The sequence below is a fragment of the Apaloderma vittatum genome, unplaced genomic scaffold (assembly GCF_000703405.1).
Source record: "Apaloderma vittatum isolate BGI_N311 unplaced genomic scaffold, ASM70340v1 scaffold8913, whole genome shotgun sequence".
Lineage (NCBI taxonomy): Eukaryota > Metazoa > Chordata > Aves > Trogoniformes > Trogonidae > Apaloderma > Apaloderma vittatum.
In genome coordinates, this window is record NW_009706364.1 from 4,341 (window position 1) to 21,798 (window position 17,458).

The window sequence follows — 17,458 nt, forward strand, 5'->3', positions numbered from 1 at the left end:
CAGGTGTATTTAGAGGATCACAGTCATCCTTTACTGGGCCAATTTAATTTCTTTGACGCTCCCTGTAATCAGTATTTTTATAACGGTTTTGTGTAATTTTTAAAATATAATATCAGTAATATAATGCTGTCTGAAGCACACTAGTAGCTTTGCAGATGTATATAAAGACAGTTCTTGCCTAGACTATGTTATGTGTAACAGTATGCAGCATGCACTACCCCAGAGATGTAGTAAATGAGAAAAGTAGAAGGATGGACACACAAATCCTTACAAAACAATGGATGTGTTTTCCAGATTTACAAAGATAGGTTGTTACAAAACGTGTTCAGTGTATGTAAAACCAAAAATGTTCATGCAGCACAATGGAAGAGCCATCTGCAGTAACTTTTGAAGAGCATCTGGGAACGTCGCATAATCACAGACAGATGGGAACAGGGTGATAGCTTTACCTCTGTGTAGGTGCCACAGAGAGTAGTTATGGGACTGCAGCTTTACTGTTCCATTTCTTGACATTGTGTTAAAAAAGTGGCCATAGGAAAGGAGAGAACCAGCATGAGATGTGAACAGCTCAATCTCCTTAGCCTCACCTAGCTTATCTGCAAGGTGATACTAGAAATTAAATGGCTACCAGGGAAAGGCATAAGAAAAAGCGGCATTTGAAAGTTTAGCAGACTGGTTCAGAATAGGAAAAAGGAAGAGATTTTGTGGTTTCTTTCTAAACCAATGAGACTGTTCAGCCTCTGGAGTGACTGTTCCTGTGAAACAATGATTTCTCTAGTTCCTGAAATCTTCAGCATGACAACACATCTCTCTGAAGACAGGCTCAAGACATGGACAACTCTGTGAAAGTCCAACTAGATGCTTTTCCCTATCTTTTCCAGCTTAAAAATCAAGAAATTTATGAAAAAAAAAACCCAACAAAGCTTTTTTCCTTGGAATTTACTCCAGCTTCTTCCAGAGATGTAAAATATTACTTGAAATGCAAGTTCTCCCCTTTTATCATTCAGGCAGCTTCTCCAGGTCCTTATGCCAAGATCAGAAAATTAATGCTATGGGATTTTTATCCAATAGATACTATTTGCTAATGGGACACAACACACCTTAGTTTGGAATAAATGCAGATTTGGATCCTCCAATCTTCTTAAAGATACAACAGCTTTTACCAGCTGAGCAGTTGGTCTCCACTCTCAAACAAACTGAAATTAGATTACATCCTATCTACTAATGTTAGTATTCTAGTCTGTCTACAAGGAAACATAGTGTATTGTATTGATCCCTTGGATTTTTATCATCTTGGACAAAGGAGCTATTTATCCTTTACTCTTGACATGCTAACTTCCATATAAGTGATCTTGAGCTTTGTAGCGACATGGTTTTATACACCATGGAACAGGTTAGAAAGGCATCAGATAGTATAGGATAACAGAAAACTTAGTAAATTACCTCTGTTGTAAGAGCTGCTATTTCCTTGATATACTGTGCTTTATTTTCTTCTAAGTACTTTGGTTTTAAAATTGTGTTTGATAAATAAGCTTTAGACTCTCAAATCCTTCTCAATATTTAGCTGCAAAGAAAGAATAATTTCATTGTCACAGAGAAGACCATCTTTTCTGCATGGCAAATTATTTTTTTTTAGTCCATCAGTTAGCTAATCTATGAAAAAATACAGTCTTTACCTCCAGATCTTATCTCTTCTATGTCCTCAGACCATCATGGTTACAGCAGTCGTGTTGCTGAAAAGAACTTGTGTTTAAAGGTACTTTAATCTTCCTAAGCAGTAGATGGCAGTGCATACTAAATATGTTTCTTACAGTGCTAAATACCACCAAAATAACACTGTTTAGCAAGAACTTCATCTATGTATAAGTGTAGAACATAATATAATTTGTAGTATGCTTAATAAGTTTAACTTCAATTATATTTATTATGTTTAATGCTTAAAACTACTATAATAAGAATGCACTACTTTTTTTTTCTGCTAATTTAGTTATATGTGACTGATGTCATAAAGACCTCTTCTTAAGCTTACATTTACCATTTTCCATTGTTTTGTTTCTTTCAGCTCACTTTCTCTAGGCTTTCACAGAGAAATTGTAAGATCTCTGTCTGGTTTACTTTTCACAAATTCAGTTACAAAAGGACCTTCCTGCTCTCAAATAGTGATGTTAAAGAATTTGTTTCCTTTCATTCTGGCCATAGAGGACCTTTCAAATTCTTAATCCATGATCCCTTAAAAAGTAGCCTATTTAGCCGACAAGGGGTGTTTAAACTGCTTAAAGTTGCGGTTCTTTAGGCTGTACAGGCAATGCTTGTATACGCTATTAGACAGCACAGTAATGGGCAGAGTGAGCAAATGGGCTGTTTTGAATGAAAAACTGATTTAGTGTCTCTGAGTGCTCGAACAGCAGTTTGTGTGCTTGCAAGCAGCAGCACAGATAAATCTATTAGGAGCACAACCCAGAGCTGCAATGCACAGCTCCCCAAAACATTTAATAAGAGGAAAGATTGAAGTGTATCTGTAGTTTCTCTCCATAAACTGAGTCTGTGCAGGGTCAGAGCAAAGAGTAAATCTTTCCTCAGGAGGCTATATTTTCAGCAGAATTTAGAAAAACGTACCAGCTACTTGATTGCAATTGTCAACTCTCCTACCCCAATGTAATCTCAGCAGTATTAACATTATTATTTTGTCATAGTTTTGCCATGAATCAGAAAAGGCCTCTGTTACGGGGAAACAGGAGACTAAAGAGCTGGAAAACCTTTTAAAAACCTCTATTGATCGCTAGTCCTTTACCTCTTTTATCTCTTTCATTATAGGGTCACAACATCTTTGCTAACTTGTCCTCTAAGGACTACAGTGACCTTATGCAGCTTCTAAAGCAATCGATATTGGCAACAGACCTCACTCTGTATTTTGAGTAAGTATTGGCATTTCTTGTATTTGACAAATGAAAATTCAAAGAACTTACTCTAATGACCTATTAAATACCAATAAGGATATATAATATGAGAAATTTGTGTTTAGCTGTGGTTTAAGAGATTTAATCTAATGCTTAGTATATCTTAGGCTAATAGAAATATCTCAAGTGTCCAAGTAAGTTTTTCTTTAACATGTAACATGTCTGTATCAACTGAATGCCAGTACAATCCTAGGTTTCTACTTCAAAGCATCCCAGGAACCAGTTACAGCTCAGTCCTGTAATTCCTCCATCCCTTCTGTGATCATTTCCTCAGACATGTAAAAAATGAACAACATTTTACAATTCTTTTTCACCATTTCAGAATTTCTAAACATGTGTACTAAGAAATATTATATTTAGTTACAGACCCAGTTGCAGAGGTGATGCAAGCATACACATTGCTGTTTTGAAGACAAATTATGCCAGTTTGCATCACATGAGAACAGAGCTTAAAAAACTTGAGGGAAGTACAGTAGGATCTCTTGTACAGTTTTCTTCCTTTCCCTTGTTTGCAAATCAAATCTCTAAGCAGACTTCAGGTTGGTTCTGGATTATGTTTTTCAAACACTGTTAAATACTAACCAAGCTTTTCCCTGTGAGAATGTGTGGGAGTCCACGTGTAGTGAGAAGAGCCATGGTGTCACTGTCACGTTGCACTTTTGATATCCTCCTCTCCTGCACGTGGCTGTGGTGGACTTACAGGGAGAAGTGCTGATGAATGTGCAGTTTCAGTGTACTGCCTTCCCAGTTTTGACAATAATTCATCCTTAAGAATTTTTCTTTGATGTCCATTAGCATCCTCTCCCATACAGTGCTGGTTAGCATTTTGTTTTGGGTTTTTTAGGGTGATATACCTGGATTCTGCCCTTTTGCTGATGGCTGATACCAAGCCAAGTTTCCAGAAAACTTCAGGCAAAGCTTTACCCTGAAATTGTTCATCTACACCAACATTGTATCCGTAACTGTTAATTGTAAAAATACTAACTGGGATGCTGCAATGTTTGATTAGTCCTTTTTTCTCAGTATTTTGTTTCTATGCCAGGGGCTGCTTCTAAACAATGCTGGTAGTAGACATGGTGATATTCTTTCTTTCTTGCAAGTCTCTTTTTGGAGAAGTTGTGTTAAGCAAGGGTTATAATGAACAGTTTTATGGTAATTAACTTCTAAACATGAGTAAGTGAAGAAATTGTTGCTTGCCAACATGAAAATCCTGAGGAGTGCAAATCAGCCCTTTTAAGCAATCTCTTTTTGAAGCTGTCTCTTAGGGTCCGTTGTTATCTGGGGGGCTGACATGACAGTAGAATTTGCTGACAGCTTTAAGTGAGATACAAGGACTACAGGGATGTGTCAGTTCGGGTTTTCCTGTCTTACCACAAATAACAAGAGCTGCAGAAACATGTTGGGCTGTTGAGGAAGAGATGAGCGGTAGGAGCTGAGAGGGCAGCTGCCCTGGCACAGCCCCACGCTCCCCCCGCCCCGGCTGAGATCCTGCAGCCACTGGAAGAGCCGGCAGCAGTGCCTTGGGAAGGAACCAAGTCCAGACCCAGACGTGATGGAGCTCTCTTCCCTGCCTGCCTTAGGTTGAAAAACTACATAGTCAAGTTGTCTTTCTAGTTTTAATAAAGAGAAATAATGTCCAAAAAGGGACATCAGCTGAATTTCAGTATTCCTCTTCCTTTCAAAATTGATTTTTATGTGCTACATGAATCAGAAAACTTTTAACAGATGAGGCCTCTTTACTTAGAAGTTTGAAAATAAGTTATCTCTTCCTCTTGTGTTACCATGATTCATTAATCTGGGAGCTACTTTACTTCCAAAAATGCCTGAAAATCATTGCCTGGAAACATAAATGATTTACGCTTCTTAAAGCCAACCTATGTGAACAGATGTTTCTGCTCAAGTACCTAACTTGTTTTTTCAGTTTGCTACATCTTCAATATTTTTGTAGAAAAGTGAATTCTTGTATCAGTATTCCTAGAATGGCTGAAATTCATTATCACAAAGTCTGGCTAGCAAAACTGCAACAGAACCCCAAGCAGAGCAAGGCTTTATGACCTTCTCAGGGTACTAGTTTTCTACAGACAAACTAAAAGGTGACTTTCAGTGAAAGATCAGATGGAAAATATACTTGTAATTCTAGATAATGATGCTTGTAGATCATATAACAAGTAAAAGCATGAAACCAAAATGAAGTTTATGAAAATTGACTCAAATGATGCCTTGTGCCGCTGGGCTGCACAACACTTGGAGCTGCTCTATATAGCAAGACAAATTTCCCCTCTAGGCATGATACAACCGGAGTCAATGTTACTCAAAGCATTGCAAAACTGTTAACGTTCTCTTTATTTCTGAAGTCCTGGTATGTTATGTTTGTTTAATAACAGTAAACCTCTTTGTTTTGGGTGCCGTGCATAAGCAACCACTAGGAAACACTAAATTGTTTCCTTTTACGTGTCTGCTTTTTTCAGGTTGACTCAGACTACTACTGCATCTATTTAGATATATTTTTAAAAAAATCTGTATTAAAAAGTTTTCAGCTCAACATAAGGCCTTGAGATTCACATTTCAAGTTACTCTTTATGGATCTCTGTATTGTGAATCTGAATGTTTGAGTGGTTTGGGATGTCATCTTCCTGAGCTTTCAGCTGTAAACATTCTTGCCCATTTTTTGTCTAGTAACATGTGAATTACCCAGAATATCCAATACTTCAAAATGAAATCATTACTAAATTTTACATTGTTAGATTGGGCACTGAAACACAGGATGCAAAAATCTACTGCTCTCTGTCTTTATAGAGTATGCACTTGTTGATGATCTGCTTAGGTTAGGCTGGTTTAAGGTTTATGTGCCAGCTACTTTGGGCCACTAACTTTTTCATCGTTGCAGTAGTAATTTCCATAAGGTCATGATTTTGTGTGAGAGAACTGAGTTTTGTTTTCTGTATGTGTGACTTTACATTGTCCCAGCAAATTTTGTAATGTTTTTTTCACAAAACATAAGTGATTAGATTTCATCACATAGTCCTTATATCTCCCCATTCTAATTGCTACAGCAAAATCCACTAAGGAGAGGCCCTATAGTAGGAGTGACTGGTCATATAGCACACGACAATCACAGACCAGAATAATGGAACATGCATCATGTAAGAATCTGTTCCTTAATCAAGGGCAATGCTCAGACTGTGCTTTCAATAACCACTGCTCAACATTTCAGTCTAGCTAAAGTAAATGTAGAAAGTACAAGACTTTGCAAACTCTCTCCTGTTGGAGAATCTAGCTACATTTCCACTTGACAAAGAGAGCTCAGTCTCCTTATGAGCTGGGGCACTGGACTCAGAACACCGGTATTTGCTTTTCAGCTTTGATACTAATATGTTGTGCTACTCTGGGGAAATTGCTCCCTATTTTTGCACCTCAACTTCCACTATATCTGGGGCAAGATCTATTTCGTATTGTAATCACACTGTGTTCATTAAGAACTGCTTAGACTCTCAGGGCCATGAAAAATTACGGACTATGATGAGTCAAAATTTTGGTACTTAAAGGCACCAAACAAGCATTAACATGTTCTGGCTCATGTTTTGTCCATCTCTAAGGATGTAGGCAAGCTATTCCAGAAGACAAACCACAAGACCAAGCAGGGAAAGCTAGTTTCTAGTCAATAAGAAGGACTAACACAAGACACGTACCACTCCTGTCTCTCACTCTTCCATTCTGTGCGCTGGAAATTGCACATCTCTGAAAAACCCTTCAGGATATAGAAGAAAAACAACATTTTGCAAGGACGAGTCAAGAGAAGTGTGTATATATTTCAAGGGTGTTTCTATCCTCTTGTCTGTCCACTGCTGTAGTTGAACATTTCATGCTTCCATGGAAGGCTGATCATTTTCGTCCCATTTATTTCCTTATCTGTGGAGACCATAAATACAACATTACTTTTACTAGGCAATGCTGACGTTGATAACAGACATTTATAGAACATGTTCAGAAATTAGTATGTTTCGCTTAAATGGACTGTCAGTGTAATGACTTTAACAATAATACATGAGGTGCAATGATTGCATGTCATCCAGAGAACTGTGTTTCTGCTGCAGTGCTGCCCTGGAAATGTTTTGTTTCCTTCTCTGATAATCTGTTTTGTTGCAGGAGAAGGACCGAGTTTTTTGAACTTGTCAGTAAAGGTGGTTATGACTGGAATATAAAAAATCACCGAGAAATATTTCGGTGAGCACTACTATTTATTGCTTTCTGGATATTTCCAAGTCTAGCCATATTTGTTTAAGGAATTTCATGTATTACGGCACAAGGACTTAGACTAACAGGAGAAGGTGGCTTGTTTTTTAAAATATGATCAATGATATGAAATATATGGTATGATTTCTAAACGTTACCAAACAGCAGGGATGTAATCAGTGTGACCTCACCTTCTCCATTTCTATTTCTGTCTTCACACTCTGTCATGTTTTCTTTCCTTTCTCCCAGCCTCACCAGTTACCACTCAGTCCTTCTGCTCTTTCTCCAGAAAGCATCAATATTCTGCCTCAGGACACAAAAGATCTTTCTTGTCTGTTTCCCTGTTCCCTCCTTCTCTCAGCTGTTTTCTTTCACTGGCTGTGCTTCTCCTCTGCTCATCTACTCTGTACCTGGGAATTTGTGGATACGCAGTACTCTTCTAATCCTCAAGCATGATCTGAGCATGCGTCCTATTGAAAACCTCACACATTGTGCATGGTTTGAGTACACCATGATTTTTTGAGACAATAAAATGTGTGCATTTGCATATATGTGCCTGATTATGTCTCATTTTATCTGAAATCTCATTTAAATCCTGTTTCTTTTTCATCTTTTCCAAAATATGGACCATTTTCTATTTTCCATATCATTTCACCCATTCCTAATTTTATATTCAGGCAATATATCTGATGCTTCATTTTCAACGCCCTTGTTCTTCATTTAAACTTTTTTAGACTTTTATCTGCATCGTGGTACTGTACATAAATGCTTTCTACAGCTGAATGGTTTCTTTCTCCTAATGCATATAAAACATGGTTGTAGCTAGGTATTAAACTACAGTGGAACAGTATAGCTCATAGTAAATCCTTGATTTTTATTGCAGATGAGCAGTAGAAACTGCTTAAACAATGTCTAGGATGCCTCCTGTGATGAGAGGTTCTCTTACTACAGCAGTCACTTACAAATAGGCATATAAATTAACCCAGTTTGCAGGTTGTTATTATGTAATAATACCCTTACTTATATCATATGAAGCACATGCTTTTTAGTATATTGTAGGTATTAATATAAGTAGTGCTAGAAGTGTTGCAAAATTAGCGGTTACTCCTCTGCAATATCATTTCTTTTCTAGTGTGCAATGCACAATACCAGAATTCATCATCTGATGACCTGCAACACATTAGGCTTCCTAGGCACAATTGTGATGTAAAGCCAGGCTGATGGCTGAGATTTCAAACATGTCATTCTTCTCTGGAGGAAGAGAAGGTGCCAGGGCTGACATTTCATATATGTGTTATTTATTTATGCATCCAGAGCAGAGTTGTTTAGAAATCCAACAATGGTTGATTCAGCTTGTATTGTTCATTTCTGTTTTTCAGATCAATGCTAATGACAGCCTGTGACCTTGGAGCTGTGACCAAACCGTGGGAGATTTCAAGACAGGCAAGTCATGATTAATAGCAGGGCTGGGAAGAGGCGGGACTGGCAGGACAATATTCCCAGGGCCCTGGCTTAGAAGGGACCAAAACTGGAATCAATTTACAGCAGTATTAATGCTATTAAAAAATAGCAGGGGGTTTCTGCAAGAAATGGTTTATTGCATAATCTCTCCATGTACACATGCTGCTGAGCAGCATGTGTAGGTACCTGAAGAAATCTGGCTTTACAACCTCTCTTCTTATTAACCTTTTAAATCCATAACAAAAAATGGATGTATTAAACAAAAAAAAAAAGTATTAGCCACATGTAGCTGTTTTGTCCCAAAGTTTTCCTTGAGAGTGGCAGCATCTTCCCTATATCAAAAATCTCAGCAGATGATCTGCAAACTTTCATTAACGTAAAATCTTCAGTATATATGATAAATGTGTTCATTTTGTTAATACTGAAGGAAAAAAACCCGTAAGTTTAGTATAGAGTCTTTTTTAGCATCCTGTACTTAGAAACAAATAAAAACTCAGGCTTCTGCTGCTGAGTAGGCTCTTTAGAAACATACATAAAATTTGAGTCTAGCGTTGGCAAACAATTACAACATGAGAAAGCAACCTGTTGCAAAAGTCTTGTCTTTTTACCACATGACTGTCCCTCTTCTAGGCATCTTCCATGATCAGCATCCATCCTTAATATAGCCTGTATCCGTGCTAATAAATCTCTGTCCTTCACTGAGGTCCAGAACAAGCTAGTAGAAGGGTGTCTGTGTACATTTCTTGAGGAATACACAGCATCAAGAAGTGAATAGGAAATACACCAGCTGAATAGGAAATACACCAGCGCAGCTGAGTGTGGCTAAGCTCCTGGACAGCAAAGTGCTTGTTAAAAACATAGGGTGAAAAAAACCCCCCAGCTGGACTAGAGAACAAATGAGGCAGAAGCAGCCACATTTTTTGGACAAGGAGTTAACAGAAGATGAAAGGGACCTACAAAAGTTAGATTCACTTTAACTTAGTAAAGAAAACATTTATGTGGTGGAGGCTTAAGCTCAGCTTGAAGATGAGTCTTTTTTGCTTTTAAAAGAAGAATGTGACAACAGTCCTTCTATGGCTGTTCCCCTACTTGGCCAAAATATGGTCACGCCCCATGGAAATCAGAGAAGTTCCTTTTATGTTGCAGTGGGAAAAACGAGTGACAAGATTTTTCAGTGCCGCCTAGCCACAGCTGCAGTGTGTACAATCCTTCTTCATTTTTCCTCTTTAACCCAGTTAGTTTCTCTATTTTCTTTTGACTGCCAAAATGTCAGGTTGGGCCTGTGTTCAATGTTGTTAATCTTTGTTCTACAGTGTGGAATTGGTGCTGAAGTATTTAACAAACTGGCTTTTTATCCTTATCACTTTTGAAGCCTGCAGGTGAAAATCCCCCTGCAGCCTAGTGTACAGGTTTACCTTACATTGGAAAATCTAGTCTGGGATTGATTGAAAAATTACCTGGTTGAGCAGAGAGGCTAATAAATCCACAGAGGGAAAACAGAAAATAATTGGACCTCAACTGTGCCAAAAGAAAAATACATGAAAAGCGAGGGAGAAAGAGATTAAAATATATGGATCAAAGGGAATCCAGGCTACATATCAGAAGGCAAAATTTGGGAAGAGGAGATAGAAACAGACAAAAGAGGGAAAGGGACACAAGGAGAACAGGATCAATGAGAGACAGGGGTGAGATTAAGTCGTGATTATTTTTATACAATATCTTGGCGCAAACCCTTAATTGCTGCTAAGTTGTTAAATTATTCTTCTAGCTGGAGTATTGATCCAGAATTTTATTAGTGTGCTGGGATTACATACATTATAAAGTTCCAAATTGTGCGATAGCCTGGCTCGAGATTTAAGAGTACTTAATAACATCATTTCACCTACTTCCAATTTATTTTCGTACTCATTTGAACTGTAACAAGCAGTTGTGAATGTTAGGTACCAAGCAGTTTCTAGAACAAGAAATTCTGAGATTTTATGAAGTGCACGTTCTCCGTTTAGTTCTTCCTCTTGTGCCTTGGCATTATGACATGGTTTCCTAGCTGGAAAACACTTGAAAACAATAAGAAGGCATGACAGGAGCTTTAGGAACTGAATTGCATCTTCAGCAGATTAGTTTCTTTTTCTTGCATCTCATGTGTCAGACATGCCTACCTTCAAAGGCCCATGCATGAGAAGAGTACAGTTCATAAAGGCTACTATATCAGGATTGCTCACTGCTTGACCTCCTAAAATTCCTGTTGTTTCCATAACTCATTTTGCTTTTAAATCCTCTGTTGCTCTCAGAAGCACAAACCTCTGCTTCAGATAGAACATCTTCATTCAAAAAAGTCGAAAAACGCATTCCAATTTCCAACCCACCAGTTCTTGATTTTGATTCAATATGATAATCACAATCTGAGTTCATATTTATGTATTCAGATACTATAGTGATGATAGTTATAGGGGAAAAAGTAAAGCCTAATGGGGGAAAAAAACTTTATAATTTTACATTAAACTGAGAAAACAGAGGTTATTGGTTAGTTAAACAACTTCACATCAGAGAAATTTATGTAGGGCAACAGCCTGTAAATACCCAGAGAGCTCTTGCAGATTTTACAAAGCATTTTTACAGACCTAAGTGTGGATACCAACAAGAAGCTACAATTTCCTATTCTATTCTCCATATTTGAGTAAGTTCCATGTAACTTCACTGAGCACTACCTCAACATTGCAATATAATTTCCCCAGGTAGTTCCCTATCAAAAAGAAATAAGCATGCTTGTCAGCGGTTACAGCTTTTGTGTACCTCATCTATGCCCCATCCTGAAAACAAGTGCCTGACATCAGTCATGTCAGTGGGGCTATTCACTTCTTTAGAGTTAAGCACAGGCTGAAGTCCTGGTCTGAGCAAGAACTCCTTAACTGAAAAATTATGTAGCAAGAATTCTAATCTTTATTGTAATTTATGTTTTAGGCAGCTGAGCTGGTAACCAGTGAGTTCTTTGAACAAGGAGACAGAGAAAGATCTGAACTCAAACTCACGCCTTCAGTAAGTTTTTATCACTTCTGAAATAGTAATTACTGACTTGGGTAGGGTAAGAAAATGTCACTGGGTTCATTCAGTAACTAACTGCATTTTGAATGTAAAGAAAAAATTTTAAATAAATAAAAGCTTTGTCCAATAAGGACATGCATTTAGAGCCAAATGTAAAAATTCTCCGGTCAGCTCAGTCACATTTGCATTGAGCCCTTTCCCTCATTTTCTGTACCTATTCCCAAGGTGGTTATGACAGCTAATTTTCTAGCAACACATGGTATTAAAAAAAATCAATAGCTACTTATGGAAATCAAAATTGTCAGATTTACTTTATGCTGCAGCTGTCTATCCGTGTTATTTGATGTATCAAATGCTGAAAAGCATTTCTGTAAGTATACGACTAAATATAACACTGACTTAAAAGCATAAACTGTTATTGAATGGAATATAGGCAGGTAAGGTATCCAACTACTAAGAAAAAAGTTTCATATAGATTTTCAGTGAACAATGTGAAGAAAAAGCTTTATCCTGGTTACATACCTCAAAATGTTGTCAAGCAATTATCCAGAGGCAACAGGAGAAAAATAAAAAGATCGTTCAATGGCTCAGACTTGTTCTCCTTTTGATAATACTCACACATGAGCCTGCAGTGATGCAATGAAGTCAAAGTTAAAAAGTTTGTAGTAAATAATGCTCAGATACAATAAATGGCTTTTCACTTTGTATACTGTCAGAGGTTGGGAGTAGGTGATCCTGCTCTGGCAGGATCTGGACTAGATGATCTCTAGAGGTCCCTTCCAACTCTTAACATTCTATGATTAATGGGTTTCTTCCCTGTAGTAGTTCTGTGTGTACATCTTCTCAGAAAAAAATAGTAGCTCTAGTCCACTAGAAGATTAATCAGTCAGTCATGATATTCCCAATTCTGAATAACTGCAAGTACCATTCCATATAACAGAGATGTAAATACCTTTTCTGCCTCGTATACAAAATTTGCAAAGTCTGTTTCTCATGCCAATGAAGCATAATAGGAAGTAATTTTATTTCAACACACATTAATGTTACTGTCTTCAAGCAGCAATGAATTCCAGTGCAAATGGCCCAGGTCCAGCAACCTTAAGAATTATTTTAAGGTGTGCTATTGCATTGGCATTTTGGACATACTGTAGTAATAGTAGATGTGCAGAGAAAGACAAAAACCAGAGCTTTCTTCTGGCCTCAGACCAGAGCTGTCTTCTGAAAATCTGTATCGAACAGCTCAAACAGGTGGGAAAATGCTATAAATGTCTTCCCTATTTCCTCTTTCATAGGAGCCCTCCTACTCTGGGCTCTAGGCTGCAGTAATTTGTGGGCCACATGTAGGATGCTCTAAACCTAAGGGTCAAAATCATGTAGAGTTTTATTACATTAATGAGGAATTTTTAAACATCAAATGCTGATGTCTTTCATGACATATTGCTATGATAAGCCACCTAGCTAGGTATTGCTGCTAGTTAGAGAGCTGCTAGTCAGCAAGATAATCTTATTACTCAAGGATTCTTGTGTTGTGCTTATAACGATCTAAAAATTAGAGGATTTTTCAAAATTATTTGAATAGGAAATACAGAATTTTACAAAATCAAACCAAAGATTCTCATTTAAGATCCTAGAGTCCTTGAATCTTATCTCCTGGTCTTATTTAGATACATTGTGTGATACCTGTGTATGTCAGAAAGAGAAGGCTACAACTAGAAAAATTCAACTAGACATTTAATGTAATGTCATATATATGGTCTGGAGTTTCTAAAGGTAGAGAAGGAAAGTAAGTTTTCTCAGGAGATTTCGACCTCGAGGAGATGGACCCAGAGTAAGAGCAGAATTTCTACAGAAAGAGACAGAGAGATTTAAAATTTGGTGTATTCAGAGAGTAAAAAAAAGAAAAAGAGAAGGCATTCAGTAAATTATGTGAATAGGCCACTAGAAGGAGGATTAAAATCTCATAGACAGAAAGCTGATGGACCCAAGTAATCTCAGACAGAGTATGGAGAAAACAACTCAATGTCCAGATTCTGCAGAACTCAGTTTCTTCCATCTCCTTCCAGCCAAGGCTCCTTGAGCCTCTTAAATATCAGCTTCAACCTCTACAATTTCCTCTCTGAGCGAGTGCAGTGAGCAGTGAATTAGGCAGTTTCCAGAGGAAAAAATCCATAACTGCTCCCGAAATGGATCTGTTGATTCCCTCCCCTTTAGATTCACAGACATGGCTAGTTCTGCAGAAAGAGTTTGTAACTGGGAGGGAGGGAGGGAACCATCCCAGATCTATCGCTCTTCATTTTGCTAAGCTGGACAACCCTATGTGAGAAGAGGGAAATTTCTGCTCAGAGGTGTCTATTTAACATTTCTACAGGAGGTTTCTTACCAGCTCAACTCCACCTGTGGAGCATTAATTTTACATCACAGAATTGTAAAATTCAAATACATGCAGCCTATAAATTTCAAAATAGAATTGAAACTAAACAGTTTTCTTTCACGCCAGACAAAGCAGTAGGAAGACTGCTGTAGGGATTGATTACGGTTTACAAAGTGTTCTTGTTCTGAGAGTTTGACCATAGCTCCAAAGTGCTGGATGATGCGTCTGTAAACTACTCCAGTGTAATAAAGCATGACAGTTTTGTTCCCTTCTCAATTCAGGCCATTTTTGATCGGAACAGGAAAGATGAACTACCCAGGTTGCAGCTCGAGTGGATTGATGGCATCTGCATGCCACTGTATGAGGTAATTTTTACTTACTGCTCCTATAGAGCCCAGAGAAGATTGTTCTTGCCTCTCTAGGGAAAAAGAGTTAGTTTACAGTTCAGCCTTGAAGACTATTTGAACTCTTTGCTTTCTCTGACTTTACCACAAGTCTGGATTCTATGCAGAAATCTTTGATTCCCTGAAGGTGGTAATATCCATAAACCTAATTCCTCTCTATGTTATAAAAGATGATAGGGCAACTGTTTATTTTACTGTGTTTGAAACAAATTGATTTTGAAACTAGGTGTGGAGTGCTCTGCAGAGGGGTGCCAGAGGCTGGCCTCATTCGGTCCTGCTGTCAAACCCATCCAAAAATGTGTGACCCAGAACCAAAAGCTCAAAGCTGAGCCTTTGCACTCCCTTCTGTTTCCTTTCCCAACTGTTAAGGAGCACTATAGGCCAAGCTGTTAAGGTCAGTAACAAATGATCTGTGGTTTAACCTGTGTGCTGTTTAACTTGTAGTTTAGTCTTTTAATCATGCTTCTACACAGACTGTGTGGGTGCTTGGTATAAGGTGTGTAAGCTCTCAAGTACTATTTTATTAAGGCTATAGATGAATAATGCTTCTCTGTCTTTGGATTAAACCAGCTTCAGAATTTGACTTGTGTAACATAAGCTTTGCCATTTTAACTTTTCCTCTCTTATCAGTATAGAAAGCAGAGCCACAAGAGCAGGATGATAAATGGGAAATAACACTGTAGAAACTTAGTCATCAATAACTGCGCCAGCCAGTCTTCCTCCTACTCACTGAAACCACACAGGCTGCCTTACGCCACTAAAGACTGCCAGTTTGGCCATTGGTATCTGGGACGACCTGGGGATGTTCTCACGAGGCATTCTGGGGGAGAACTGCAACCAGTTCTCCTGTTAGTACTGCACCTGAAACTGCCTCACATCGCCAAGCAATGAATGGGGCAGTGACGACACAAAGCCAAGAGCTGGGAAGCAGGTACCACCTCCCATGTTAACATTAAACTGATGAACTTGTGCCTGAATACAGCTTCCATACACACAAACAAAAATGGGTTGGCAGTCCCTTTTCATTTTATAGACCAGATATGTCATCAATAGCACACAAGTAAGAAGGATTATGTGCTTCCCCTGCCCTCTACACCTTGGGGTATCTGAGGCTGCCACTTGGCAATAATGAAGTGATGGCCCCAGTGCAAAGGCAACTCCTGTTGTGTGACAGGGACAGCACACACTTGTGCAAAGAGAGAGGTGGGCTACTGCTTTGCCAGTAGACCCTGTCCCTTTCTTAAGTCAGTCTTTATTGTGATGAAATAAACTAAAGCCATGGCTTTCAAACAATTAAGGAAAAGAAAGCACAGACACAGAAGAAGAATACAAACCTGTATTTTTTTAAAATACGTAGATCATTTTGGAAAAATACAGTGAGGGGAACTGACCTTGGATAAAAACTCTTCTAAAATAAAGTTCTTTTCAATATAATAGTTAACATTATACCAGAATGCATATTATACCAGAATGATTTGTAATAGCATCCGTAGTCCAAAAATGTACGATAAAGCAAGAAGAGCTGATAATCAGCCCATCCTCGGCATGCAAAGACTACTTCTGAGCGCTAAAGCTCTGGTTAGTTAGCTCCATCTTAGCAGGAGATCTCTGGGGAATATATTCACATCTGATTTCCCCGCTTTCTGCTGTCTTTGCATCATGCTGTGCAGCTATTAGCCTGCTGCTCAACAACTTAAAAAAGAGACACTATCAAACCTGGAAGTCATTGCAGCATCAGCCTTAGGGATAAACAGAAGACTTGATGTCATAGTATCACACTGCAGGAGATTCTCTCTTCAATGTGGAGCCAAGTTTTAATTTTCATATCCAGCTTAATCAAACCTCAATACGCTTTTCAAATCAACAGTGTATTGAGGCGTCGTAAATCCTCTGTTTAAGGCTGGCTTAATACTGCATCTATGGCCAAGTCCTAGACTTCTTTTTTTTTTTCCTCTTTCCAAATCCATTCTTTAAAATTCTAGACATTGTAATACGCTGTAAGGACTGCATGTGGGGAAAGAATGGGTTACATCATTACAAATGCAACATAAAGAGGCAGAGTGGAAGCTGACAAATTAGTAAGATCTTGGCAATACTTATAGATCTCACTAGCATAGTGCTTATAAAAACCGTATGTTTGAAATAAACATTTGACACTCATTTTGATACCAAAATCACAACATTAAACCATAGAGAAACAACCCCAAGGCTTTTGCATGTTGTTTTTTTTTCCATGCTAGTGGTTAGAAGTCCTGAATCCATGTGGGCAGATCCTAGCACCCAGAGCCCTGAAGGGAACTCTTGTGAGGAATGCCTGTGACCTTACCAGTGCTGTGCTCTCTGTTACTTGACAGCCGCACAGCAGAGATGGTCGCTGTAACCCACGAACACTCACAACTTCCATTAAAGTCAGGCCGGAGATCAACAGAGCCCCCTGAAATTTTCTTTGCTCAGAGTTGTTCCCAAGAGTAAGCTATTCCTGACAGCTGCAGATGTCTGAAGTACGTGATTTAGAAGGAACATCACAACTCAAGTTTCCAAGAATGGTCTGATGCCACCTCAGTGCCACTGACTGTACTGTAACAAACCGTATCTTCTCCACAGTCCAAGCTTATGGGCTAGGCTACAAACCAGAGTGCCCACGAGGAATGTTTCGTGCCTAAAGCGATATATAAACTTTGCAGCGCGTATTAGAGAGTTATAGCCTTCCTAGCCTTATTTTGTTTCTCCATTCTGAAACACGCTGTGGGACTTGAACAGTGTTCTGGGGACATTTGGCTCTACTCCTCCCCGTCACGCATCTGCTCTGCATTTCCTTAAAGTAGCTCAAGACAACCCACTTTGAGGTGCAGTTCTTGAGAGAAGGACAATGTCGTCTCCTTTATTAGGGCATATGTATCACATCCCTTTGCCTACCTGGCTAGAATTTACCAGCTAGAACTGGCTAAACTTCAGAGTTTAGCACCTTTTTTTATGAGAAGACTTACTTACAA

At 38.5% G+C, this 17,458-nt stretch overlaps 1 protein-coding gene across 1 annotated transcript in view; it reads left to right on the plus strand.

Moving 5' to 3' along the window:
* LOC104271159 (dual 3',5'-cyclic-AMP and -GMP phosphodiesterase 11A-like) overlaps window positions 1–17,458 on the plus strand; it is a gene marked incomplete at its 5' end in the record, with an annotated part of 31,440 nt that overhangs the window by 3,530 nt on the left and 10,452 nt on the right. Inside the window, 5 exons of the mRNA XM_009865750.1 lie at window positions 2,815–2,915; window positions 7,104–7,181; window positions 8,570–8,637; window positions 11,614–11,684; window positions 14,343–14,426. Coding sequence (XP_009864052.1) covers window positions 2,815–2,915; window positions 7,104–7,181; window positions 8,570–8,637; window positions 11,614–11,684; window positions 14,343–14,426 — 402 coding nt within the window. The remainder of the gene's footprint in view (window positions 1–2,814; window positions 2,916–7,103; window positions 7,182–8,569; window positions 8,638–11,613; window positions 11,685–14,342; window positions 14,427–17,458) is intronic.